The sequence below is a fragment of the Ambystoma mexicanum genome, chromosome 10 (genome assembly GCF_040938575.1).
Source record: "Ambystoma mexicanum isolate Mex_15411 chromosome 10, UKY_AmexF1_1, whole genome shotgun sequence".
In the NCBI taxonomy this organism is placed as follows: domain Eukaryota; kingdom Metazoa; phylum Chordata; class Amphibia; order Caudata; family Ambystomatidae; genus Ambystoma; species Ambystoma mexicanum.
Genome location: NC_090932.1, coordinates 1,281,092,706 through 1,281,119,151, shown reverse-complemented (window position 1 = coordinate 1,281,119,151; position 26,446 = coordinate 1,281,092,706). Strand labels below are relative to the sequence as shown.

The 26,446-nt window shown below is 48.8% G+C and overlaps 1 protein-coding gene across 3 annotated transcripts in view; it reads right to left on the bottom strand.

Moving 5' to 3' along the window:
* The window catches only part of NF2 (NF2, moesin-ezrin-radixin like (MERLIN) tumor suppressor), an 855,245-nt gene that overhangs the window by 380,136 nt on the left and 448,663 nt on the right, over nucleotides 1-26,446 (bottom strand). For all 3 annotated transcript variants that reach the window (XM_069619277.1, XM_069619276.1, XM_069619278.1), the window contains one exon: nucleotides 17,044-17,166. In XM_069619277.1, coding sequence (XP_069475378.1) covers nucleotides 17,044-17,166 — 123 coding nt within the window. The remainder of the gene's footprint in view (nucleotides 1-17,043; nucleotides 17,167-26,446) is intronic.

The following is a 26,446-nucleotide window of genomic DNA, read 5'->3' as shown; positions in this document are numbered from 1 at the left end:
AATATCCTTTAGAAGCTAACCACAACCTCGACATAACGTGACACACCCTCAGATGGGGCTTCCTCCCTCTAACACACAGACATAACCCTGATTACCTAGAATATTCAGGGATTCACTAACGGGAAGAAGACACGATTGATTTCACATTATGCCAGGAAGCACCATGTGAATGTCCTTTGTCTGCAGGAGACCCATTTAGGGAAGGGGCACAAACTCCCTAGCCTAGCCGGCTGGGGTGTCCACAGGTATGGGTCTTCCTACACTACCCACGCCCGAGGAGTCGCGATATTTATATACATCGGGCTTTGTAATTTGAATTACTTAGCTCCGTAGCAGATGAGGAGGGTTGCTTTATACTAGTGGCGGGGGAAATAGCCGGTTGGTCGGTGCTCTTCATAAAATATATATGGTCCTAACTATGACTGCCCAGAATTTTTACAGATATGCTCCGATTACCTGCGCACATTCCCTAGGTATGAGGTGGTGTGGGCGGGGGATTTTAATATGGCCTTATCACTGACCCAGGATAGGTCCTCAACCGTACAGATAATGCTCACCCGGGCGGCCAAAAAATGGGCATCCATCGCAGCGGACTATGGCCTAGAGGACATATGGCACTTCCTCCACCCCCTCAGTTGTGAATTCACGTTCTACTCTTCTGTCCACGGGAGTTCCTCCAGGATAGATTACATCCACATGTTCCCAGAACTTACACAAGTGGCCCGTAGAGTGCAGATTTATATCTGATCATTCTCCTGTCCTGGTGCAGTTTGCGGATCCGGCCACCCCCCCCCCAAGCAGCCCCGATGGCGATTCAGGGCCCGGGCACTTGAGGACATAGCATTCCGTGAGGACATACGTCAAGCTATTACCGAGTTCTATCAACTAAATGCAGAGTCAGTCTCAGACCCCAGAATAGTATGGGAAGCATTTAAGGTTTACATCCGGGGCTGGTGTATCTCCCAAGGGGGGGGGGGGGGTTCCTAAAGTGCAGAGCTAGCTCATCAAAAGAAAAAGAACTAAAAAATATAGAGACCCAACAGGCCCTTCAGGACTCGCCCGAATTTCGGGCCAACCTAGAAGCCAAGCAACAAGAAATTCGCTCACTGATGGCCAACGAGGAGAGATTCTTGGGTGACCCAATAGCTGCAACGAGAGATGGCAAAGGGGATCGCCATAGCAGGACCCTAGCATGGGCCATCAGGCAGGAGCGACCCTTAGAACCCATAATAGAAATAGACACACAAGAGGGAGAACCAGTTAGAGATACAGGGAGAATAAACAAAGTATTTCGGCAATACTATGCAAACCTCTACGCAAAGCAGAGCTCTGCAGGGCATGACGATATTGGACATTATCTAGATAGAATCGCCTTGGGATGGCTGGATCCGGAAGATGGGGCAAGGTTGAATGATCCCCCCCCCCTGACCCCCACGGATGAAGAATTCCTTAAAATAATCCACTTTATTCCCAACGGTAAAGCCCCCGGGACTGATGGCATTACTGCCGAATTATATAAAGCCTTTCCCGTCCTACTTATTCCCCACCTATGTAACATGTTCCATGCAGCCAGTTCTACGGGGGGTGCTCCCATAGTCCACCAGAACGGCCCTAGTTACGGTCCTGCTTAAACCAGACAAGGACCCTATGAAATGCTCGTCCTACAGGCCCCCATCACTGATGAATACCGATAACAAGAGTCTAGCGAAACTCCTGGCAGATACTCATGCCCCACATGCCTGGCCTGGTCTTTCCAGACCAGGCAGGCTTCATACCTGGGCGCTCCACACAAAATAATCTGCGTAGATTGTTCACCCTGATGCACAATGTTAACCCGGAGATTCCAATAGCTGTAGCGGCGTTTGATGCCGAGAAGGCGCTCGACTCCGTGGAGTGGCCGTTTTTGTTCGAGGTCGTTTGTCGAGCAGGCTTGGGTATTACGTTTCTACAATGGGCTAGGGTGCTATACACGGCCCCACGCACCCTGGTTTATACCAACGGCAGACAATCTGAGCCTATCCATCTCGAGGCACCAGACAGACTGCCCCTTCTCCCCCATTTTATGTGCCCTGGCAATTGAGCCGTGGCGTGCGCCCTGAGGGAATACCACAGTCACAGAAGGGTTGCACTACACTCACACACTTCTACCATCTCTTTATATGTGGATGATATGTTAATATATGTCAAATACCAGCAAACCAATCTGAATCCAGTGATGGAAGAAATCACCCAATTCGGTGTCCTGTCAGGCCTTCGAATTAATTGGACTAAGTCAGAGATTCTCCCAATAACCACAGGGGTGTCCCCACAAGATATTGGTGATGCCTTTTCCTGGTGCTCTCAAGGGATCTGATACCTAGGCATCCGCGTGTCCACTTCACCGGCTAAGTTATATGAGGAGAACTACATTGCTGCACTACAATACTTGGAACACAGGGTGAACACATGGGTGTGCCTCCCCATCTCTCAGTCGCTCGCATCTCACTTTCCAACATGGTGGTCCTGCCAAAGTTAATGTACGTCTTTAATAATGTCCCGATTTGTCCCCCCGTGTGCTTCTGGAACCGACTAAAGAGCATGATGATTAAATTGATATAGGCAGGGAAGCAACCCTGCGTCTCGTTAAATACGCTATGTCATCCATGCTCCGATGGAGGCTAAGATTTCCCAGACTTCTTCTTATACTACTTGATAGCACAGGTACAATAATCCGTCTGGTGGTGGTCCCCCACAGGCGAACTCCCCCACACACGCCTTGAGAAGGCTCTTGCCAGCCCATCCGACCTTAGAGGACTACTATGGGCCTCACAGGAAAGACAAATGAGATCAGAAGTACAACCACTGGATGTTACTCTCAGGGTGTGGGACCGTCTGGCGAAATGGGCCAACCTAGGACAATGGTACTCTCCTACCATGGCAATATACCAGGTACGGGGCATACTACTTACACACGGCTATTTTTCACCAGCACTTCACAAACCTACAGAATAATACAATAGGCGATATTGCCCCTGAGGGCAGATTCATGTCATGGGACGATCTTAAAGCACGGGGAGAATGGACCCCATCACGCAACTTTTGTATTTCCGGCTCTGGGAGATGCTACGAGCCAGGTGGCCGGACTTTCCGAACTCGCCCCCTGCCTCCCCACTAATGTTATATGTCACTTATCCAACACACACCAGGAAACTGATCTCAACCTTATATTGATATTTTATTTCTATCGCGCTCATACACAAGTGTTTCAGAGCGCGGCAAGGGAAGGGGAACAGGGAGAACAAAAACAACGATCATACTAGGCCCAGTGACATTGAGAACGTGCAAGTGCAGGATAGAGGGGGTAGGGGGAGAAGTGCATGGAAGGGGGAACAAAAGGAGAGTGCGGAAGGCATATGGCATGTTCCGGTCACTCAGACCTCCACAGTCGAACCTTCATAGAGATAAATGGCAGGATAACTTGGGGCACTCCTTGACGGACCACCAGTGGAACTTTATACATGCGCAGACCAAGTCCATCTCTATTAACAACAGATTTTGCCTGATTCATTTAAGTTCCTACATCAGACATAATATTCCCTGCTCACCTTACACAAGCTCTTCCCTCTTCGATCCCTTAATTGTAAGAGATACCATCAGATTTCTACCACGTGGCATGGCTATGCCGTTGGGTTCAGTCCCTGTGGTCCGAAATCGTTGCTGCAGTGTCGAACATGATTGATACTCGTTTACCTTTTACTTCTGAAGTCTGGCTGTTGGCCTTAATTGAGACCGGCACCCGATGTTAGAAGCGCCTGGTGGGTATGGCATCCGTGACTGCTAGGTCACTTGTAGCACGAACATGGGGATCCAACAGAGCACCCACATTTCAACACTGGCTCAACCTCATGTTGAGTTGTGAACGGAGGGAAACACAGTCTAATACATCACTTCCACCTAACAGTAAACCCAAGGACTATTGGGCCGCCTTTAGATCCTATATGGCCAAAGAAGCGGAATCAGGAAGCGACCCTGATTCCCCCAGACCTCAACTCAAATGACACCTGATGGCTCTCCGTCCACGGGTGGACTCCCTATCTCTGCTCGTGAGTGGATTGATCGAACCTATGGGGTGTCTCTGGAGAGAGGGAATGTTTGGAACCAAACTTCTTCTAACACTCTACCGATGACGGACCCAAGTTCGATACAGAGACTGGCGCATTGTCGTGCAGATGGAGGACTAATGTATGTAATGGAAGAAGGGGGGAAGAGGAGGGGTTGGGGCACTTTGTGCCTGAAGGCATTTTTGTGTATTGTGTTACGTCCAAAGTTAATTAAAAAAACAGTTAAAAAAAAGAAGTGCCATTAGACATAATTAACATACCCAAATAGACCCCAGTTACCTTTGGTTGGTGGAAATCTTGAATCTATAGGATTTTTCAATACATGACAAGTAAATAACTGAAGGGATAACATGCTACAGACAGAGAAATTCCTCCCTGGTAATGTTACATTCTATAGATTCTTCTCCCACATCTTGATAGATCATCCCCTCAGCTGGTCAGAAAATTGGAACTGGGGGCGCACTACGGCTCAACATGGTCTCCTCGACTCGGACGGGACATTGGTGATCATACATAGATCATGCACTACGCCCCCATGCCTCAGTTCCCCACCTTTATCCCCCTGTGCTCAGCAGTCAAGGTAATCGATTACATACATTGAAAAAGAAAAGATTCTTTTCTTTTTCAAAGTGAGGAACAGATAGGCAAGTGTAATGGCATCAAAACTTCTTTTGAAGTATTCTTTTTTCTTCTTTTTCCCTTTAAAACAGGCTGCTCCAAAGAATCAAAAAAAGCATTCCTCTACCATTGACCCACAAGAAGATTTGCGAAGGCTAAGGAAGGGCAGGTGATGAGTAATTTGTAGGGAAGATTCCATACAAACATTATTACCAGAATCTAATTTCTCCTTCAATGGATTGCATTCTCCAACAGATTCCTCATCTTGATAGACTCCCGCAGCAGTTACAATAGGAGGTGGACTGCAAGTTTACAATAAAAAAACGTTTAAATACTGCCCTGCCGAAGCAGGCTTCTCTGTCCCAGCATACATCCAAACTATTGTTTTTAGATGAGATGTATAAAGAAGCTCATGCAGCGGGCTGACAGATTTCTCCAAATTATACGACACTCTGCAAAGCAGACCAAGCAGCCACACCCCTGGTAGAGTGAGCCCGTAGACCCAGTGGGACTTCCTTACCCGCCTTCTCATAACATTCTGAAATGCACAGAATGATCCAGCGAGAGATTGTTTGCTTCGTCACTGCTTTCCTCAAGTTGGACTAAGAAAATGCAACAAACAGCAGGTCAACCCGCTGGAAACAAGCGGTCCTTGGCTGATAGAAACGTAATGCCCTCTTGGGGTCAGTCTATGAAGCCCCTCATCCTCCTTTGATGGGTGAGGTGGTGTAACAAAAACCAGTACTTCACATTCTAAGAAATATGGCATTCCGACACCACCTTAGGCAGAAACCTGGGTCGGACCGTCAGAGAGACCTTCTACTTAAAGCACGCAAGGAAAGGCAGCTTGCACAAGAGTGCTTAGAGTTCAGTGACGTGCGTAGCGGACATTAAAAGCGGTCTTCAGCGTAAGTAGCCTGTTTGGTATTGAATGCAAGGAATTAAAATGAGCCGCCATTAAGAAGGGGCGAACTCAGGCAGGCTAAACATAACGTATACATACTACCCTAGAGTCTGCAACAAAATTGATACGTTGTGACATGTGGTGGGGTTGTATCACAGCTCAATACATTTGGAAGGAGGTGCTCTTCCACATCAAATCAATCACAGTTACTCCCCTGCCCCTGTATCCACTGATTATACTTCTGGGGGACCTGGTGGATGGGATCTACCCGGTTGCAGATAGCATGGAAAGCCTGGTCACTGTTAGGCAGACTTGCATGCAGTACCCTCTGGGACCACTACATACAATTAGGACTACAGGTGTAAGCAAAAACCAACCTTTAGTAGAAGTCTGTACTACACAGTTTTGTGGTAGCGAGCTGAGCAGCCAGGCTTATCTCAAGAGGGAATGTGAGCAGTACAAGAGGGTACACAGAGGTCTTACAATCACAGTGGTTCAAGTAGACACTTACACTCAAGGTTTCTTGGTAAAACACTTATACATTTATTACACAATCATTTAGAAAACATCCACTAGAAGGAGGCAACTTAATATTATACACAAATATACTTCAGCACAAAACCAATACGTTTCTGAACGATTTAAGCTCCCCTGAAATAGGAGCCAAACGGCATTTCAGTCACTTTGAATGTGAAGGCAAAGGCACAAGTTAATAGATTAGATCACAAATACTTTCATAGGCAGAGCAAATAGTTCTAGTTCACTACAGGACTCGATTCAGTTCAATAGGCCTAGGCCGAAGTCAATGGGCTAGTGTCTTGGATAGGAAAGAGCAGTTCTTGAAGTAAACGGTAAAGTCTTTGCAAAAGTTCTCAAAAGTAGTTTGTAAGAAAAAGAATCATATGTTGGGTCACAAGCGGATAGGCCTGCAAGTTGGGAAAGTTTCACGAACTTTCACTGCGAGAGAAGCGTTCTCTCAATTAGGTTGGCACAGTAACTTAGTATGAAGCAAAAGATGCAGCGTAAGACGTTGGTTCCTGGCAGTTCCTGCAGATCTCACTGTTCCTGAGCCTCAGTCGTGGGGACAAAAGGGCGGACGTTAGGGGACTCCTGCACTGCACGGGTCCGTAGGAAACGCTGACAAAAAGGGAGTCACTTCAGTTCCAGTAGCTGTTCGTCAAGCACACAAGCTGGTGTCCTTCCTCCTAGTTAATCCTAACCAGCTCCGGTAATGGTATTCAGGTGGCTTACGAGTTGATTGGTCCTACCAACTCAAAGGAAGAAGTCGTCCTTGAAGGGGCTTCTCTGTCAAAAGGAGCTTGGTAATTCTGACCTGCAGCTGGGCCTCACCGGGCGAACCAACGGTCCAGGATTTGCAGCAGCCGTCCTCTTCCAGCTCATCTTCGGTTCTTTTGTTCCAGTGGTCGACTCTGCTTTCTAGTCCTGGAGACTCGCCTTTTAAACAGATTTCTCCCGTTACAGCCTAGCTGCCACTCACCCAGCAGGGTGGCTGTCCTTGCCAGACAGTCAGCTAGCCAATCACGCCAGAGTGCATTTGGGTCTCCTAGGAGACTAAGCACAGGGAGTTTCGGGCACCTCCCTCACTTCCTGCCCAACCAGTCCTGAAGCCCGCCAAAGGCATGGAAACAAAGGGACCAAACCTGGCTTGGCGCGCAGAGACAAACTCTTGAAGGCTTTTTCCAAAAAGAAATGGCGAAAAAAGAAGCCCGGGGCCTGTTTAAACAAGGGGCTTAAGGTGCCATCTTGAAAAACATGGCTCCCAGGATTTTTAGCTACCGGTGTTCGCGGTCGGGAAAAATCATTGTAGTTTGTTCTAAAATCACTGCCACCAGCCATTTCGATAGAAAAGGGTAGAATTTGACTGCTACATGAGTTTTTAGACACAGGGGACACTAGGTAACACCTCCAGCACTCTATAGGAAGATAGTGTGTGCTGGGTCTAGGAATTTAAAAAGACTAGTAAAGTCAATTTAAAAAAAAAAAGGAAAAATGGTTTGCAGCCAACAAAGCTCTCCCTTGGCGCCAATTCTTATTTATTTTATTCGTGAATGAGGTTAGGGTTAAATTAGTTGAATAATTTAAATGCTCATTGGAGCAAACGTGGTTGTCAGCATGAGGGTTTCCCAAATACTTGTGTCAATTTAACTTTACATTCTCTGGTAAACAGTATTTTATCCCGAGAAGGTATTTAAACCTTTGGGAAGTCTAAAAATACATCCCTGTCTCACTGCACTAAGGGTGCTGTGTAACACACACAAAAAGATGCCTATGGAGTTATCTTAAAACTCCACAATCAAAGAACACCAGAATAAAAGACACATCAAAATACATGAAAGAGTGGGGAAAAAAGGCTCACACTCCAGGTAAAAAAAATCAAGTCCTCAAAATTCAGCTAAGTTGCTGGGGGTCTCTAAGGTGAAGGGAATTAGCACATTTATGAGAATTCTCCCTAACAGTCACTTACCTCCTGGTGGGAGCTAAGATCACATTAGCTAGAAAATAGCAGGCCTAAATGGGTCAGTGCGCTCAAATGTGGTGAGGGAAAATCTGGGATATTTTAGCAGCTGAGAAAAATACTGCTCTGTCACTGGGAAAGTATGCAAACTATGTTAATGAATACACAGAGAATTCTCTTCCTCCTATATACAAAGCTAACATGTATAAATATTTTTCAAGTTTATGAATGTCAAGTAGGATAGGGGGTAAGATATAAAACTTGCGGGGGGGGGGGCAGTTGGCAGGTGGAGGGTAATATGCGTTACTACTGTATGAGAATGGGGGGGCACTGCTCATCTAACTGAATTAACTGTGCAGAACATGTGCTATTTGGTAATTACACCAGTCGTGTAACCGTCTTGCTTTACCAGCACATAAAATTGTTTTTAGAAAAAGAGAGAACTAAGTTAAGGTGCCAAACCGGGACAACACATGGCATTAGAGGAAACATATTTACAAGACCCTTCAAAAAGTGGGTCATGAATGGCATGGAGAAAATAAAATAAAAAATAAAAAACCTTGCTCAGGTGACCTCTTCAACTCTGTCAAGGCAACCAAATAACCCTTTATCATGCCCATTTACAAAGCCAGCCTAGTCAAAGAAAACAACATGTGGAGCATGACAAAGTGCTGCACTGCTGTCCTTACACCATGCTTCACATTATTTTCATCTACATGCATAGAGGGTTATGGATGATGGCATGTGCACAGCCAGCATCACCATGCACAGCCAGCAGCACCTTGAGACCCTGTATTCGGACGAGCTCCCGCCCTTCAGACTGGGACAAACTCTCCGGCCTCTGAGTAAACTGGTGAAGCAGGGCAAACGGCCAACTACAGAGGTTGCAGGTCCCATGTCCTCCTCACCCAATCCGGGCCGAATATGATCAGGCAGGCTCAGAACCTCCTCAAGCTCCCGAGAACCCACGATCAAAGGTAATGCACAATGAAGGCTGAAGACCTACTCCACCAAGGTGTCGTCCCCCAATACTCCTTCTGGGAAATTTGCTTCAGCAGAACTGCTTGCATTTTACATTGTCCTTCTTTGCAAATCGATCCACTGACTAGGTTCCCCAAAGGGAGCAGATCTCTGAAATGACCCACAAACACTTTCACGGACAGCTCACTGTGAGAGAAAACAGACTAACACCCAAGCCGTATACCTGACATGTCCCAACACAAGAGTCAGGCAGAGTCAGGAAATTACTGATAATTACACACACCTGACTTCCATCACACTTCCCCACACAGATAAAAAGCGGAGCACGAAAGGACATCCTGGGCAAGGCAAAACACAAGAGAAAGCAACAATTCCGAGATTACAGTTTAACATGATGAGAAAGATGGCAAGACCAGAAAGTGTTGCAAGGAGGGAATTGCCCTTGGCCTTTTCAGAGGAAGAAAAACGCTACTTTCACGAGCCGTGGAGAATAAGAAACATAAGACCGGGAATTGAAAATGAAGAAAGGTGCACTGTGTGTCAAAGGTACCCAGGACTCTCCTGCATCGATAGCCGAGGCGGGGGGAGTGATTGCCGCTGTGGCACTGTCCTTGGCTCCTACAACAAAGCAGCTCCAGTAAAGTCACACACAGCCGGGGAGTCGGGCAAACTGATAGCAGACCGGTCTGTGTTAAAACCAAGGTTGCAAGCGGCAACTTTGTATGAAGAAATCGGCGAAGAACATAGGGTAAGGCGTATGTGATGAGCAATGCAAATATAATTGAATATCCAAGGAGCGACTGAACTTTTGAAACCAAGGTAGATGCCATGTACAGAGTGGTCCGGCACCACGTGGGTGCTCATTCGAAGGTCTCGGTTAGGCATCCAACTGAGAGTGTACAATTGTGAACTGTGATATCGAAGTGGTCCTGCAATGGGGTCAAGCCAAACCCAGTGCACTTCCGAAAGTCTTCGATAGCTAATACAAACTATAATTGGTCCGAGCGAGACGAAGGAGGGAGACTAATTGTGTAAAAGGGATCTGAGCCTGGCTGAGGAGGATCCGGGGTAAACCGTAAGTCACTGAGAAAAGATATTATATAAGCATTGGAGAAGAGGCTTTGAGCCCGGAAGAGGGGTATCCAAATTAAGGATTTTGGTACAAAAGGGATCTGAGCCTGGCTGAGGGGGATCCAGGGTGAAGAGTGAATCACCAGACTTGGATGTTTATAAAGGAACTTTTCATTGTTTTGGTATATCAGGCCCTCTGAATCAAGAGACTGATAACTTAAGAGACTTGGGCACAGAAGGCCGTGATGTTGGTAATGGAACTGTGTCATTGTGCCGAAGAAGCCCAAGAGTGTGCTATGCTCGAGTGAACCGCCTTGTCCCATGCTGAAAACGTGGGGAAGGCCAATGGCCTAAACATCCTGACTTAGCATTTTGTGAACACTTCTTTTCTTTTCTTCATGAACATTTCCCCACACTATTTGTAAATTAGCAGTAAGGATTGACAATAGGTTTTTAGTATAGGCCCTTTTATTTTGATGAGGCTCCACTAGGACTGCGTTATTATTTGATGGTCGTAGCTTGCTCCCATCTTTAGATTTAGTTTTAGATAGGCGTTTATCACACGCTTGATAAAGTTCAATAAACACCCTTGAACTGTGGTCACTTTTGTCCGTCTTACTTTGATACCATGCCTTCCCTTACACCATCAAGTTCTCCCTTTTAGCCCACCACTAGAATGTTGCAACCACTCGCTCCTGAGAAGCCACTGAAGGGAGAGCATCAAAAGTCTGGCCTCTGGCCCCAAAAGAATGTAGGAAGCCCAGACCTAGAAGGCAGAGAAAAGCTGATGCTGGCAGACTGCTGGAGATCTGGAACCATGCAACCATTTGTCTGACGCTGGTGATGCTCCCCTCGGGGGCGGGGGGTAGAAGCCATCACCTCCCTAGTGTTGAGGACTGCTCAGATGAACTGGAGCCTCTGTGCTTGTGTCGTGTGTGTAACTTCTACAAATTCAGAGAGAAGCCCAGGCTGAGCAGCAGCGAGCTAGTGCCCTTGAGATGCCTCGAAACCTGCTCTGGGGACTGACCTCAAATCAGTCAGTCATCCAAATACAGGAATAAGAGGACTCTGGAACTCCTGAGGTGAGCTGCCACCACTGCCAACAGCTTGGTGAACAACCTGGGTGAGGATGTTAGACCAAAGGGAGAACTCTGAACTGTTAATGAACGTCCCACCTGACAAATATCAGAAAATGCCTGTGCTTCCGATGGTTCGCTATGTGAAAGTAGGCGTGCTGAAGGGCCTGTGACACCATCCAATCCTGGGATTGTAGAGCCTGGAAAATCTCTGGCAGTGTCACCCTCCTGAAAATGCCTTACTCAGGAACGTGGTAGTCCTGAGGTCCTCCCCTTTTTTTGGCACCAGGAAGTAGTAAGAGTAACAGCTGGTACCTCTCTCCCTGGCCAGCACCTCCTCAACTGCACCATTCATGTGCAGGTATTTCAATTTGGCCTGGAGATCGGGTTCCAGCTCCTATGAAATAGAGGTGGTCTGTCCAGAGGCTTTCTGAGAAAAGCTAGGCAGTACCCTTGTTCCTCCAACTAGAGGACCTGGCGTCAGTGGTAATCTCCTTCCAGCCGCTGCAGTACCTGAAGACCTGAGAAGCATCTGGGAACAACTCAAAGAGCCTTCCTCGAAGCCGGCACCACCACAGAGGCCGAATAAGATTGCCATTTGTTGCCCTCCTTCCTCTGTCGGGTGTGAGAACCTTCTCTACTAGGTATGGGGTAACTGTACCAGTGCCTATCTCACAAAGGGTGTGCAACGCCTAAACCTCCTGCATCTGAAGCTGAATGAAAATGAGTACTTGGTAGACTACTAGAGCGCCAATCTTAGTGTTTGCAGCAATCTCAGAATTCTTGAACCTCTCTAGGGACTCATTGGCTATCGGTGCAAATAGATGCTCTCCATCGAAGGCCATGTCAAGGAGCTTAACCTGCACGTTCGGTGAGAAGTCCCGATCATCGAAGGTATGAAGCGGTCATGCCCTGGAAGCCCTCTCTGAGCCTCCGACACTGGAGGTTGCTGTGGCACTTAGACAGCCACCAAACACATTACCGTTCTGAGCAAACCACCAAGTACAGAGCACAGAGCATTGTCACAGGAAGCACATCGGCTGTCCGCCCGACTGTATGGCAGGGGAATCAAAAAGGCAGTTGCCATTACGCGGACTACTGCTTCACAACTGGCATCCGAGGAGCATGCACCTTGCCTGGAGCTCCCGTTTGTCTGTTTCCCAGTCCTTGCTGGTTTCCAACAACATTCCTTTGTTTGCCAATTCCCTCCTTGTCGCTTGGCCGTCTTTGTTGGATTCTGGACTCCGCCCTCTTCTCCTTCAACTTGGCTCCTTGGTTACCTTTTCCTTGTGGATTCACCAGTGACAAACTTGGCATTCGGATTTTGGACCTGCATTAGTAATTAAGGTTTGGCATTTGGTACTGTGGACTCTCTTTTAACTGAGGTTGTGCTTTTTAAAAACAAAAATAACTGGACCTTTATTGGAACACCTTAGATTTCCTGTTTTGTTTCCTCGTTTCTTCCTGTTTCCGTCCTCCCGGCTGTTTAACTGTTGGGTTCCCCTTCTGCAAACCACAGGTAACCTTGGTTCTAAATTAAGGAGTAGGGGCGGAGCGAGGTGGTTCTTCATACCATTATCGGAGGATTGTTGTCTTGTTTCTTTCCTCCACAGCTGACAAAGAGCCAGGCCTGTTCTTCCCGCCTTTTCATCCCCCCCGTCAGTGTAGTGAATATTCGCCATTCCTAAACGGACAGATTGGGAGGTAAGTCTATATTCTACCTCCCTGAAGTACTGTTGATGTCCCCATCGAATTCCCTACACTGCGTCGAGGTCAGCCTGGAGAGCTTGGCATGCCATCTCCTTATCGTCATATACGATAGCCAGGTAGCCTGCTCTAACTTCTATTTTTGGTAGCGGGATGGGTGCCTCTGAAATCGCCTTCCATAGACAGTGGGAATACGTAGCAAAAGTGCAAAAGGCAATGATAGCCTTCAGCACCATACTTCCGGATGTGAAAGCCTTTTCTGAGGGGGCATCCATTTCTTTCGACTCCCTATCCATAGATAGACCAAATGTCGAAGGCCTCGGATTGACGATTGCGGCTTGGACCACTAGCTCTTTGGGTGTCAGGTGAGAAGAGAGGAAAGAGAGATCTGCCTCTACTCAGCTTATACTTTTTGGTGAGTTCACTGTCAACCGCTGGTGTATTGCACAGATGTTGCCACAGCTTCACTATTGGGTCCGCAATTGTAGTGTAGGGCAGTGCCCTCTCAGACTATGGCCTCTTGTCCTGGATATCAGTGAGCTTCTACTGCTGTAATGGTCTGGCCAAGGACTACCTTCCGGTACTGGGCATTTGGGTGCACATATGGCGCTGACCCTGCATCTCAACGTCAGGGGTCATATCCAGTGCACTCGCGTCATTCAAGCCTGCAGGGCTGTCAATAAGCTCTGCTTGGTCAGAAAAAGTCTTACATGAGCAATGGGGTCTCTGCCTCTTCGTCAAATACAGTTTGCTTGGACTCAAAGAAATCTGTCTTGGTCTCGGGTGCTTACCCCTGGTCTTAACCCCTGAAAGGGGGGGTTGGGGGGAGCCCAGCTTGTGCGATTACAGTCTCTACTGTAGACAGTGCTGAATCCAAAGCCTTCTTTCCCCTGCACCGTTGTCTACACCCACATCTCTTGGGGCCCCCCCGTGAACCCCCTCTTCTATCCTCCCTCTCCCCTGTCACACCTGAGAAGGTCTCTATACAAGCCCAGTCCATGAAAGCCTCCGCCAAACAGGTTGATCCTTGCCCCTCCTTAAACCATCAAGGACAACATAGATTCTCTTGCTCCAGCCTTGGCCGACCTCTGCAACCTCACCTTCACCACTGGAGTTTTCCCCACTTCTTTCAAGAACTCTTGTGCACCCTATGCTTAAAAATCCCTCTGCTGACCACTCAATCCCAGCAAACGATTGCCGATCTCCATCACTCCTTTCCTGGACAAGCTCCTGGAGAAATTAGATGTCTCACAGCTTACCCTTCACACTGAATATGTTGGTTGTCTCCATGACCATCAGTCTGGCTTTAGAGCATCCAGAGGCACAGAAACTGCTCTTCTGAACACCCGTGAAGACCTGCTCTCCAACCTTGACTAACTTTCCTTCTGCCCTCATTCTTCTCGATCTGTCTTCTGCCTTTGACACGGTAAACCACAACATCCTGATCTCCCGTCTGATACCCTGGGCAACACAGATCAGTCCCTGGCGTGGCTTGCCTCCTTTCTCTCAGACCGTCCTTCCCAGGTTGAACTTGGGCCCTTTCTCTCCTATATCATTCTCTCCCCTCTGGCCCACAGGATCTCTACCTTCACCTCTTTCAGTGTTATGCGGATGACACGCAGCTCTCTTCCAGACTACCCTCAGCTTCTTCCTCCTCCTCACTCATTCCTGACTGTCATTCCGCAATTCAGTCTTGGTGTGCTCCTAATGATCTCTGTCTCAATGCCAGTAAGACAGATCGTCCTCATTGGGACCCCTGGTCCCGCTTTCCCAATTTCTCACTGGCTGGCCACCCGTAGACCTGCGCCTCCACCTACTAGTGAGGCAAATAATCTGGGGGTCATGTTCGACTCCACTCTCTCCTTCTCTTCTCACATCTCGGACATCTCCAAAAATTCCCACTATCAGCTGCACCTCCTCAGTGGTATTCTATCTTTTCTCACTTTCCCTCCAAAGGCTCACCATCTCCAGAGCCCTGGTTCTCTCTAGGCTAGACTACTGCAACAGCCTCTTTCTCAATCTTCCTACTTCTACTCTCCATCCGCTACAACTCATCCAGAACAGAACCGCAATACTTATCCTTGGCCGCAAGCCCAGGGAATGCATCTCTCCGGCACTGAAATCCCTTCACTGGCTCCCCGTGGCTGCTAGGATCCACTTCAAGACCCTCTGCATAGTCCACAAGACTTTCTGGGGCCGGGGCACAACGCTCACTTCCCAAATACTCTCCTTCTAGAGCCCTCGGCTCATCTTCCTCCAACTATTTTCGGGTGAGCCGTTTTTCTAAGCAGAGATTTGGGGGAAGATCCTATCCTCTGCAGGTGCCTCCCTCTGGGACAGCCTCCCTGCCTCTCTCTGCCTTGAGCCGGAGCTACATATGTTCTGGAAACTCCTCAGGACTTTCCTCTTTGCTTCCTCCTGCTATCGCCCTCTCCCCTGCTAACCTCCTCTATCTTCTTCTCTCCTGCATCACTCTGCCTTCCCTTTCCTAACTCTGTTCAGTTTTTACTGACTGGTCGTGTGGTTAACCTTTCAGAGCCTCACAGGTCCCAGGCTCCCCCGCCAGTCTTTGCACTTGCCACCGGGCCTCTGCGCTATGTTCAGACTACTGCACTTTCAGCATACGATCCATGAGAGGTGTAACTTCTCTGCACTTAATCCAAGGCCCTGCTGGACTGGGCGCATTTACCCTCCGCCCCCTCTCCCTCACACGTCCGTCTCTGTACACGTGCATGACCCGAATTTACATGGACTAGTAAGTTCCATCTTGTCCCCCTTTGTCTCCCCTCCCTAGTTTGTTGCGCCTGAAACACTTCATGCACTTGAATTAGGAGAAATGCTGTCAGGCCTAGTACGCTAGTTACTTTTTTTGTTAGATCATTCGGAAAGCTCAAGGCCTAAGAAGGACTACTGTATTCCCTTGCTCCCTTCCCGCCTTGAAGCACTTTAAAACACTTCAATTGTGTGTAAGCGCTGTACAAATAAACAAATAAATAAAATGAATGGACCGAGAAGAGCCACATTGCTCCGTATCATGTCCCACCTCCACACAGATGTTAAGTGGGTCCGTGATGGACATTTAAGAGCTGCAGTTCCGGCAGCTCTTAAACCCCCGAAGGCTTGGGCCTCAACATACTGATGCCCGAAAAATTGATTTGCAACGAGCCATGTTCCGAACAGTGTGCAGAGCTTGTTGTAAAAAAAGGAACAGTGGTATGGGGCAGTGCATGCTATATGTACGATGGACAACGTCACATCCGGAGTCAGGTTTTGGCACTGTCAAGGCACAAGGAGACTATGTCGAGTGGCACTACACCCCCTGCAGACATTTTCCCAGCAGGAGAGGGGATGATCTATCAAATGGGGAATCAGTGGGAGAATGCAAAAGATTAAAATTAAAGTAGGTGAATCGGGTAACACCTCACAAAACGAGCAGAGACATACATCAGAAGGGCATCTCCCGCAACAAACCAGAGGACCCCATCTTAGACAAACTATCCTTTCAAAGCTTTCCAGAACAGGACTAGGAGTCGATGTTTACGCTCTGGGAAGGATTCTTAGTCACAGCACTGCATGTCATGGGTACGTAGAGTTTGCCATTTGACTTGGGGGTTAGTGAGTTGCTTCAGCTTAAATTGGGAGGATGTCACAAGATGGGCAACACAAATTAAAAAGGATAGTTAAGCAGAGGGAAAAGAATTTCATGAGCTCTTGCCTCAAACCAAGAAAAAGCATTAGGAGTATCACAGCATAATGTGGACCTCCACCTCCAATATGAAGAGCTATACTGAGGTGGAGTGAAAGTGAGATTCTGTAACCTTTGCTTAACCCTCTGTCCCCTGGATTGAATCTCAAGCTCATGGACTCCTAAGAGAGCCCAGCATGCAGTGACTGGAAAACCATCTTCCGTCCTTGACAGGTTTCTCTCTACTGCAGCAAATGGAGTGGCACAGAATGGCAGATTTACAAAATATTTTCTGAAAGTGATAGACAACAAATAGTTCACACAATAAATGCTAAGTCAACACTATTCCACACATCTGGAGAATGATAAATGACAGGCAGAAGGACATGCTATTAGAAACCATCTTCAAGAAATGGCAGACATACCAATGCATCATTGGCCATCTGAGCTTCCTCCTTTATTTGGAGTAGTCTCCTTTCCATTTCGTCTCGAGAGCGTTCTGCCTCCTCTCGCATCTGCTTCTCTCGTGCAAGCCGCTGGCGTTCCATCTGTAAAGTGGAGTCAGACACAAGATAACTGAAGGGTATTGTGACAATAAGGCTATAACAAGACAGACCAAAGCATAGTAATGTGAAGGGGAAAAAAGAAGTAGCTTACCTGTTGTGCTAACTCTTGTCCTTAAGGCGGAATCCCCGAAATGTTCCATGTGTGGGAACAGAGCTACAAAATTAGCTGAACGTGCCAAATATAAATAATAGCTTGACAGTAGCTAATTTGCAACTAGTTTTGTGCGAGGGTGTCTATTTTGGTTTTGTTCTGTCCCTGTGTCACAATTCTTGCTATCAGGTTGATTATCATCACCTCTGAACTCAACTGGTTATCATTTTAACTGTAAAATACACAAGACAAGACACCAGATGGGGAATTTTGTTTTTTTTTTGCTTGCAATGATTCTGCATACAATGAATTACGTATGAAGATCACGTTGAGGACTGGAGTGTATTGAAATTGGTTTTAGATGTCGAGCAACGTGACAGTACTAATTAGATTAATTGTAAAATGACACGAATAGATAAGGTAGGTACTGGCAATTGCCATAAGAAATATAATAGTTTTAAATAGGCTCATAGGTGATTTCTGCATTGGTGATTATTGTTGGTTTTCTTTTATGTTGTATGTCTGGCACTTATAAGTGTGAGCTTTTTGATTTTTGCAATGTGTTTGAGATGCTTTTGTAGAAAAGATCTTGATCCTTCGTTGAGCCCCTGAAGACGTTCCTTGAGTAAGACAGTGTGGACCAAAGCATTTCAGTTTTCTTCACAGGGAGAATCCTACCACGGCTAGGGTTTGGACCTAATTTTGATATGCTCTTATTCATCAAGGGCATCAAGTTTGAAATCTCTGTGTACAGAAAGTCACATTGCTCGTTTATAAAGTTTTGTAATCAAAATGCTCAGTTTTTAATTCTGTAATAAAATATTATTTTTTTCACCATTTAATGATGAATTATTGGTACGGTGATGCCATTCAACAGGTTGAGCAGTGCAGAATGATATTATTCGTTATCGGATGAGGGCTGGAGGTTACCACAGCCCTCCAACCATAGGCTATGCAACAAAGTTTGCGTCCACCCAATCGTAGATGTTTAGCTACCATTGTCTTCTAGTATCATGCACAGAGAAATGTGGAATAGGGTGTTGAAGACTCTTACCAAGCCTAACTATTCCCCTTCAAGCAGGTTTCCATTGCGCCAAAATATGATAATTCTCGGCACAACCACGAGGAAGATTTGCAACAAAGGCAGTGGTTCGGCCTTCAGGGCTTGCAAACGAGGTAGCCATTTTGGCTACCACACAGACAACAACACAACAAAAAAAGATGTTGGACAATAATACAATCATTTGAAAAATAAAACGCCACCACCAAATGTGCACCAAACATGCACTGGGTGAGGGGACTCACCCAAGAAAAAGGAATGATCTGAAAAGGTACCCAGTGCACTGGAAGCCATAGTTACCACTAGAACAGCCCATAGAAAAAGAGAAAGTGAGGTGTAAACAAGCACCTCACATATCCTAAATACAGTCGAGGTTCCAGAAAGGTTAGGCAACATACCACAGGTATTCTCAGTATGAGGCACAAAAGCAGCAAAAAGGAACATTGTCCCGGACAATGTCTTATAAGGTCATGGCCTGCTTGGAGCTCAAGTAGCCATGGCCTGATGTGATTAACTGAATGAATGGGCCTCTAGAATTCACTGATGGCTCCACATTGTGAACATTTGCCCTGGAAACAAGCCCAAGAGGGTTTGAATGTGGTGGCCACCCCCGATTGGGGGGGCAGCAAACGTTTGAATGGCGCAATGTACCCAAGTGCAAGCTGGAAATGCATCATGCTGTGAGATGTGCTATAATAATCTACCCCATATGCAAGTAACGGTCTTCTTTTGCTCATATTGAGAGTCCCTCCATTTCTGCTTGTTCATTGAGCTTTACCTTTTTCCCCAGTGAGTTGCGTCCAACTCTCATAGGGGACGCAACCTCTGTTTGTGGCCCTCTGTAGACTTCCCAGTTTGTTGTACACCACCACCAAGGTGACCACCAGCAGTGACCCTGCCCATGTAAATGCAGGGGTTCTGGTTGGTGGCAGTATACATTAATATAGTGGGTTCATGAATAGTAGCCATTTCAGCTCACAAAAGCCCCTTCTTCCTTCAGGCTCCCAAAAGGGAATCCAGGAATCCAGTATCCCTTGATACTGCAATCCAGTATCAGGGGAACTGTACTTTGTTGCCATAGTGTGCAAGTCAGTGAAGACTAGGAAATACCATAAAGGATGACTTTCTGATGAAAGCTTCAGTCAGGAGCTCACAAAAAAATGCACAGATACAAGTCTAGGTTCATGGATGGCAAGGCTGCTTGAAATTGTACTGGCATCTTCATCCCGAGTTTGCATGCAAAGATGTTCTAGGTTGGTGGTAGCCAGCACTGATTGGCTGGGTGCTAACGTTAAATTGTGAGGGTGTATGGTTGATGGCTAGGGTTACCCTCTATCTTTTGGTTTGCCGCAGAAGCTGACACTCTAGCAACTATATCAAGTGCGGTCATTTAATCCAGATATAGAGAGAGACAACTGACCCAAAGATGAAGACAAAAGCTATGACACAGCAATTTTTTGACTTGAAAAAAACAACTTTGATGCTTTGCCTTGCTCTACACAAGACCGAATCATGTAAGGGTATCCTTTCCTTTAATCCAGTGGGACAGCTGGATCTGCTCTGCAAGAGACAAATCTATCACTCTGTTAGTCTCATGACTTGTCTTTGCTGCCTAACCTCTGAAACTGAGCACCATATCCTCATGATGTCTTGGCATTGCTGTTGTCTCTGCTGGACCCTCTATTTGACATTATATATGTGTAGGAGGATCCTGGTACCCGTCACCCAGTGGGAAAACCACCAGTGCCTCGTACTGGTGTGCTTTCGTCAAACCAAGCACTCTGGTTGGGTTACTATTGCTGGAACAATCAGCCTCATTACGAGTTTAGTGTTATCTCGGCAGTAATACCACTGAGATACCACCACATAGTATTATGTTATCACCACCTTGTCCGGCGGTATTACCACCGGATTACAAGTGGTGGTAGGCAGCATTAGTTCCCAATAATTGGGTCCACAGGAATCCATGGGGATTTCTGCGGTATTACCTCGAGCATTTTGCTGGAGGAGTTTCCTCTGCCTTACCTCCAAACCTGTAGTTCGGTGGTGTGGTAATGCAGCGGTAAGGAACAAGTTACTTACCTGTAACTGTTGTTCGCCAGCATGGGTCTGGCATGGATTCACATGCTCATGAATATTCCCTGTCGTCAGGCTGGGAATCCTCGGTATAGAAAAAAAAAATCAGTTTTGTTTCTGAACTGTCTTTCTACTAGTAACCAATCACTGGTCTATGGGTCATACTGCCCCCAGCCAATGACTGCCCTCTACCTAAGCCCCTCCTCTGGCAGCCATCTTCAGATTTGGTAGCACGTAAAGTGGCAGTAGGATCAAGAGAAGAGCTGCAGAGGGGTTGGAGGGAGGGTTCGCATGTGAATCCATGCCAGACCCATGCTGGAGAACAACAGTTACAGGTAAGTAACTTGTTCCTTCTCCAGCATGGGGTCTGGCATGGATTCACATGCTCATAAATACAAGAATACATAGCAGTACACACATGCACAACCACGGGAGGTGGCAAGGCTCAACATTAAGCATCTCTTACCTCCTCACCAGGCTCACCTTCAAGCTGACAGGTTGCGCAGCACTGCCTGGCCGATTCTGGACTCCTCCCTGGAATCCCGGGCGACGCAGTATAATCTCGTGAAGGTGTGTGTCGACCTCCACGTAGCAGCCCCGCAGACGTCCAGCAGGGGCCCACCAGACAGGAACGCCATGGTAGCAGCGATCGCTCTGGTTGAATGGGCTTGGACGGCCGGGCAACGTTCGGTTTGCCAACCGGTGACGGTGCATGATGCAGCCGGAGAGCCATCTGGAAATGGAAGCCTTCGAGAGGGCCTTCCCTTGGTTCACAGGTCCAAAGTTCACAAACAGCTGTGATGTCTTCCGAAGGCACTTTGTGCGGTCCACGTAGAACTTCAGCGCTCTAGCCACATCCAGCGAGTGCAAAGTCCTCTCAGCCGGCGACGAAGGCAACGGGAAGAAAACAGGCAACACCAAGGGCTCGTTGAGATGGAAGTCCGACGGCACCTTGGGCATGAAGGAGGGGAGCATCCTCAGCACTACCCTTGTCTCATGGAATGCCATGTATGGAGGTTTACAGGAGAGGGCCTGGATCTCTCCCACTCATTGTGCGTAGGCGATGGCCACAAGAAACGCTGTCTTCCACGATAGGTACTTCAGCGGTGCTGAATGCAAGGGCTCGAATGGGGGACCCATGAGCCTGGTCAGCACCACGATGAGCTCCCACGCCGGGGCCGGAGCCTTCACCGACGGGAACGAGCGGAACAGTCCTTTCATGAACTGCTTCACCAGGCGGTGAGACAACAGCGACGACCGCCCCGGAGTTCTGGTGTAGCGGGAGATAGCCGCGAGGTGGATCTTGATGGAGGCATGTGCCAGCCCTGCCTTGGCCAGCGACAACAAGTACGGCAGCACTTGAGGGGTCGTAATCCATAGAGGGCCGATCTTCTGTGCACGGCACCAGACAGAGAACCTCTTCCACTTATGTCCATAGCACTTAAGAGTCGAGGATGCCGTGGCCTTTGCAAGGACCTCAGTGCAATCTGCCGGGATATCGTAGCCTCCGAACTAGTGCTGCAGGAGCCAGGCCTGCAGGTTCAGCGATCCCGGGTCGTGATGTAGGAAGGCGCCTCCTTCCCTGGAGAGAAGATCCGCGTCCGTCGGCAGCTTGACTGGGGGCTGGGGGGCGTTAACAAGTCCAGAAGGTCCGGGAACCACAAGGATCATCCTGCACCGGAACCGTCTGAGTTGACGGATGAGTCGCAGAAGCAACAGCAATGGTGGGAACGCATATAGGAACAGGCCATCCCAGGGGAAGGTGAATGCATCACCCATGCTCTCAGGCTGGGGAAACCTGCTGGCGAACCTCTGGCACTTGGTGTTCGCCGCCGTCTCGGACAGGTCGGTCTGGGGACTGCCCCATCGTCGGAATAGGAGATCCACTTGATCCTGCCAAAGCTCCCACTCGTGGCAAGGGCGCAGCTCCCTGCTGAGTGAGTCGGTGACAGTGTTTTTCACTCCTGCCAGATCAAAAGGTACCAGGAACATCCCCTGGGTGACGGCCCAGTGCCACAGATCCTGCACTTCCTTGGATAGGGCTGGGGATCTGCTGCCCCCCTGCTTCTGTATGTAGAACATCGTGATGGTGTTGTCGGTGAAGATCCGTACCACTTTGCCCTTGAGGGACGGAAGGAAAGACCGAAGGGCCCAGAACACGGCTCGGAGCACCAGGACGTTGATGTGTGGTGACCTCTCCTCCGGGAGCCAAAGGCCTCTTGCGTGGAGATCTCCGGTGTGCGCTTCCCATCCCTCCAGGGATGCGTCCGTCATCACCGTTTCTTGATGTTCCGGGGTCCATGCCCGCCGCTAGAGGCGTGCAGTTGCCCCACCACCGGATCGCTTGGCGGAAAGTCTCGTTGAGGGAGATCTTGTCTTCGAAGCTTCCCACCACTTGCATCCAACGGGCGTCGCGGTTGCATCCACAACCTGCAAAGACGTACGAGGTAGATGCACGATGACATCATGCCGAGCAGGGACTTGATGGACCTCACCCTGGCCTCTTCCATGGGTGGTCAACAGCTGTTGTACCTTGCCCAGGATGGCTTTCATCCTCTCCTACGACGGTGAGGCCAACCATGCCACTGTGTCGAGTCTGGCTCCCAGGAACAGGGCGTCCTGCGACGGTACCAAGTGGGACTTTGCGAAGTTGATCGAGAATCCCAGTTCCGTGAGCAGGCGGACGGTCTTTGCTGTGTGAACGGCGGCGAGTTCTCTTGACTTTGCTCAGATGAGCCAATCGTCCAGATAGGGGTATACGTGGACCGCTGCAGACGCAGCTGTGCTGCCACTTGTGCCAGGCACTTGGTGAAGACCCTTGGCGCCGACTTCAACCTGAAGGGTTGGGCCTTGAACTGGTTGTGCCACCCCTGGACCACGAACCATAGGAACTTTCGATGTCCTTTGCGTATGGGAATGTGGAAGTAAGCATCCTCCAAGTTCAGTGACGACAGGAAGTGGCCTGCCTCCAATTGTCCCAGCACGTGCTGAAGGGTGACCATCCAGAACTTCTGGGAATTGATCTATCTGTTGAGCCGGCGAAGGTCTAGGATGAGCCGCCAGCCGCCGGTCTTCTTTCAGACAAGGAAGTACCGCGAGTATACTCTGGAGCCACTGAGCCTCTTTGGGACGATTTCTATCGCGCCCTTTTTCAGCATTGCTTGTACCTCCAGAAACAGCTGTGGCACGTGGTTTTCTTTCCTGGCCACAGGTGGTAAACGGGGACACTTTCTCTGGAACTTCAGGGAGTGCCCGTGGGCCAGGGCATCCAGCACCCAATGGTCGGTGGAGATGGACTCCCACACACTGTATTTGTATTTGTATTTATTTATTTATAAAGCGCAGCCAGGCCCGGGGGCATACGGGCGCGTACGTTAGATCTGGTTACAGTTACAATTAAAAGCAGTCAACAAAGGGTTATGTTACAGTTACAGGTATGTACATACTAGTGTTGCAAATGCATACATACATAATCAAAGATGTCATACATACATAGTCTAAGATAAATACATTAATTACAAAAGTGTGCAGTCAGCAGTCAATCCTGCTAGGAACAGGAGGTTAGGCTGTCATAGAGTCCATGTTGTGAAGCCAACACTTTGTGTTGTGTTTGAATAGGTTAAATGAAGGTTCTGCTCGCAAAAGCGCAGGGATTGTGTTCCATAATTTAGAAGCTTGTACAGGGAAGCTAGCTCCTCCCGAGTTATGAAGTTTGAATCTCGGTATGGACATAGTGTTAGCTTGTGCTGCTCTGAGTGGTCTTGAGGAGGTGTGAGGCGTAAGTTGGTTGGTAAGGTATGCTGGTGCCAGGTTGGCTCTGGCTTTGTGTGTAAGGGCCAGAGTTTTGAGGGATATTCTGTGCTCGACTGGGAGCCAGCGTAGTTTGCGTCTGGTCTCAGAGATGTGCGCCTTTTTGGGAATGTTGAGGGCGGCCCTGATAGCATTATTTTGAATTACTTGAAGTTTGTTGATATTTTTGTGGCTAGTGCCTAAGTAAAGGGCATTACAATAGTCTATTTTGGATAGGACTAATGCTCTAGCAAGAGTAATGCAATTGGGTGAGGAGATAAACGGCTTACATGCAGTGATCAGCTTACAGGTGTAAGCGGCTGATGATGCTACTGCATTAGTTTGTTTGGAGAAGGATAAGGTAGCATCGATGAAAATACCAAGGGTTTTGGTATTATTTGACACGGGGATGAGATTGCCATCTATGGTGAAGGATATGAATGCATGATTAAGATTTTTGAGTTTGGCGTGGGTGCCAAGGATGATCAGCTCAGTTTTTTCGTCATTGAGGCAAAGACCATGATGTGCCATCCATGCTTGAATTACTGAGTATATTTCATTAAGGATTTTGCTGTCTGTTTCACTGATGAATTTCGTCAGCCGGCCACCCACCGGGGTGCTCAGGTGGGGGCCCAATGTCACAGCCGGTTCAGTCTTGTTTCTCTGAGGCCTTGCCACCTTGGCGACGACGACGGTGTCCTCCTGTCTTGTTGCGGCCTCTGTAGGCTTCCTGCGACGATGAGCGGGTTGCCTGGCGGTATGAGGAGGAACTGCCACCCAATCCTTTGGAGGCACCTTCAGACTCGCTGATGGAGAACCCAGGGCCAGGGCCCGGGCTGTCTCGGAGTCTGCCTTGCCGAACAGGTTGTTCCGGTCGAAGGGCATGTCCAGTACCCTGGTCTGCACGTCCTGATGGAAATCAGTGGCCCTGAGCCAACCGCGCCGCTCAAGGCAAATGCTGTTGCCCATCTGGCGAAAGCTGGTGTCGGCGTGTGGCCACCGTGATGGCGTGGTCCAACGCCACCTCACCTTCCTGCAGGATTTCAAGGGCTTCTGCCCTTTTGTCATCTGGGAGGAAGTCCAGGATGGGAGCGATCTTGAACCACAGCTCCCTGTTGTAGTGCGCCACGATCGCAAGGGCGTTGGCCGCCTTGATGGTCGTCGCTGCTGACGTGATGACCCGTCGTTTCATAGCATCCAGCTTCTTCCCCTCGGTGTCCGACGGGGAAGTGGAAGTTGATGCCGTCGCCCCTGCCGATTTCCTCTTGGCCTCCGCAGAGACCACCGAATCCGGGGACGGCTGTGCCGTGAGGCACATAGGAGTGGAGTCCAGGACCCGGTACTTCTTCTCGCACCGGTCCCTCTTCGCAGGGACCGTGGACGCGTTCTTCAGAAGGGACAGTCCTTCGTCCCAGATGTCGTCTAGTAAGGGCACTGAGAGGACGGTCTTCCTCTTGGCCTACCGTCGTTGGCAGAGGAACCCTTCCTTCTTCTGCTCTTCGGGGCATAGCTGGAAAAGCTCTGATGCCCTGGCGATCATGGCGTGAAAGGTACCAATGTCGTCGGGCGGGGAGGCCCAGGCAGGAGGTGATGGGAGATCCGTCCCATCGTCACCACCATCGTCGTCGTCCGTCCCTGTCGTCGCTGTCTCCGTCCCAGTCTCGTCCCTCGGAGGAGGGGATGGGGGTGATGGCTGGAAGGGAGGTGGAGGATGGACACGCCTCCGCTTGTTCGGTGGGCTCCCCGACGGTCCAGGCGCCGCTGGATCGTCCGCTGGTGGTAAGGGCACCCTTGTCCTTATCTCCATGCACAGGTCCTGCAAAGCCATCAAGATTGCTCCTGTATTGTCTTGTGGCATCGGTTGCGATGGAAGCGAAGGCTGGGGCATGGGGTCATCAGTTTCCTCCACAGTCCGCGGTTCCTCGTCGGCCCCACCGTCGCTCTCTATGTCCGCCTCGGCAGGATCCCTCCCGTAGGCCCTGGCTTCCTCAAACTTCTTGTCCAGGATCTTTTTGACGCCAGCCAGCTCATCTGTGGAGGTGGTATCTGTGTCCGTCAGGGCTACCGTGCCCCCCCTCTTTCTCATCCCGGGGTTTCACGGGGGTCTTCTCGATAGGCTGGAAAGATGTTTCCCTCCTGGATGGCAGGGAAACTCTAGGCCCGGAGGTCGTCTCCACTGGGGTAGCCAGGGCCACCACGACTCCTTCAATCGAGGCCTCTGCCAGGTGAATCTGGGCCTTCACGAC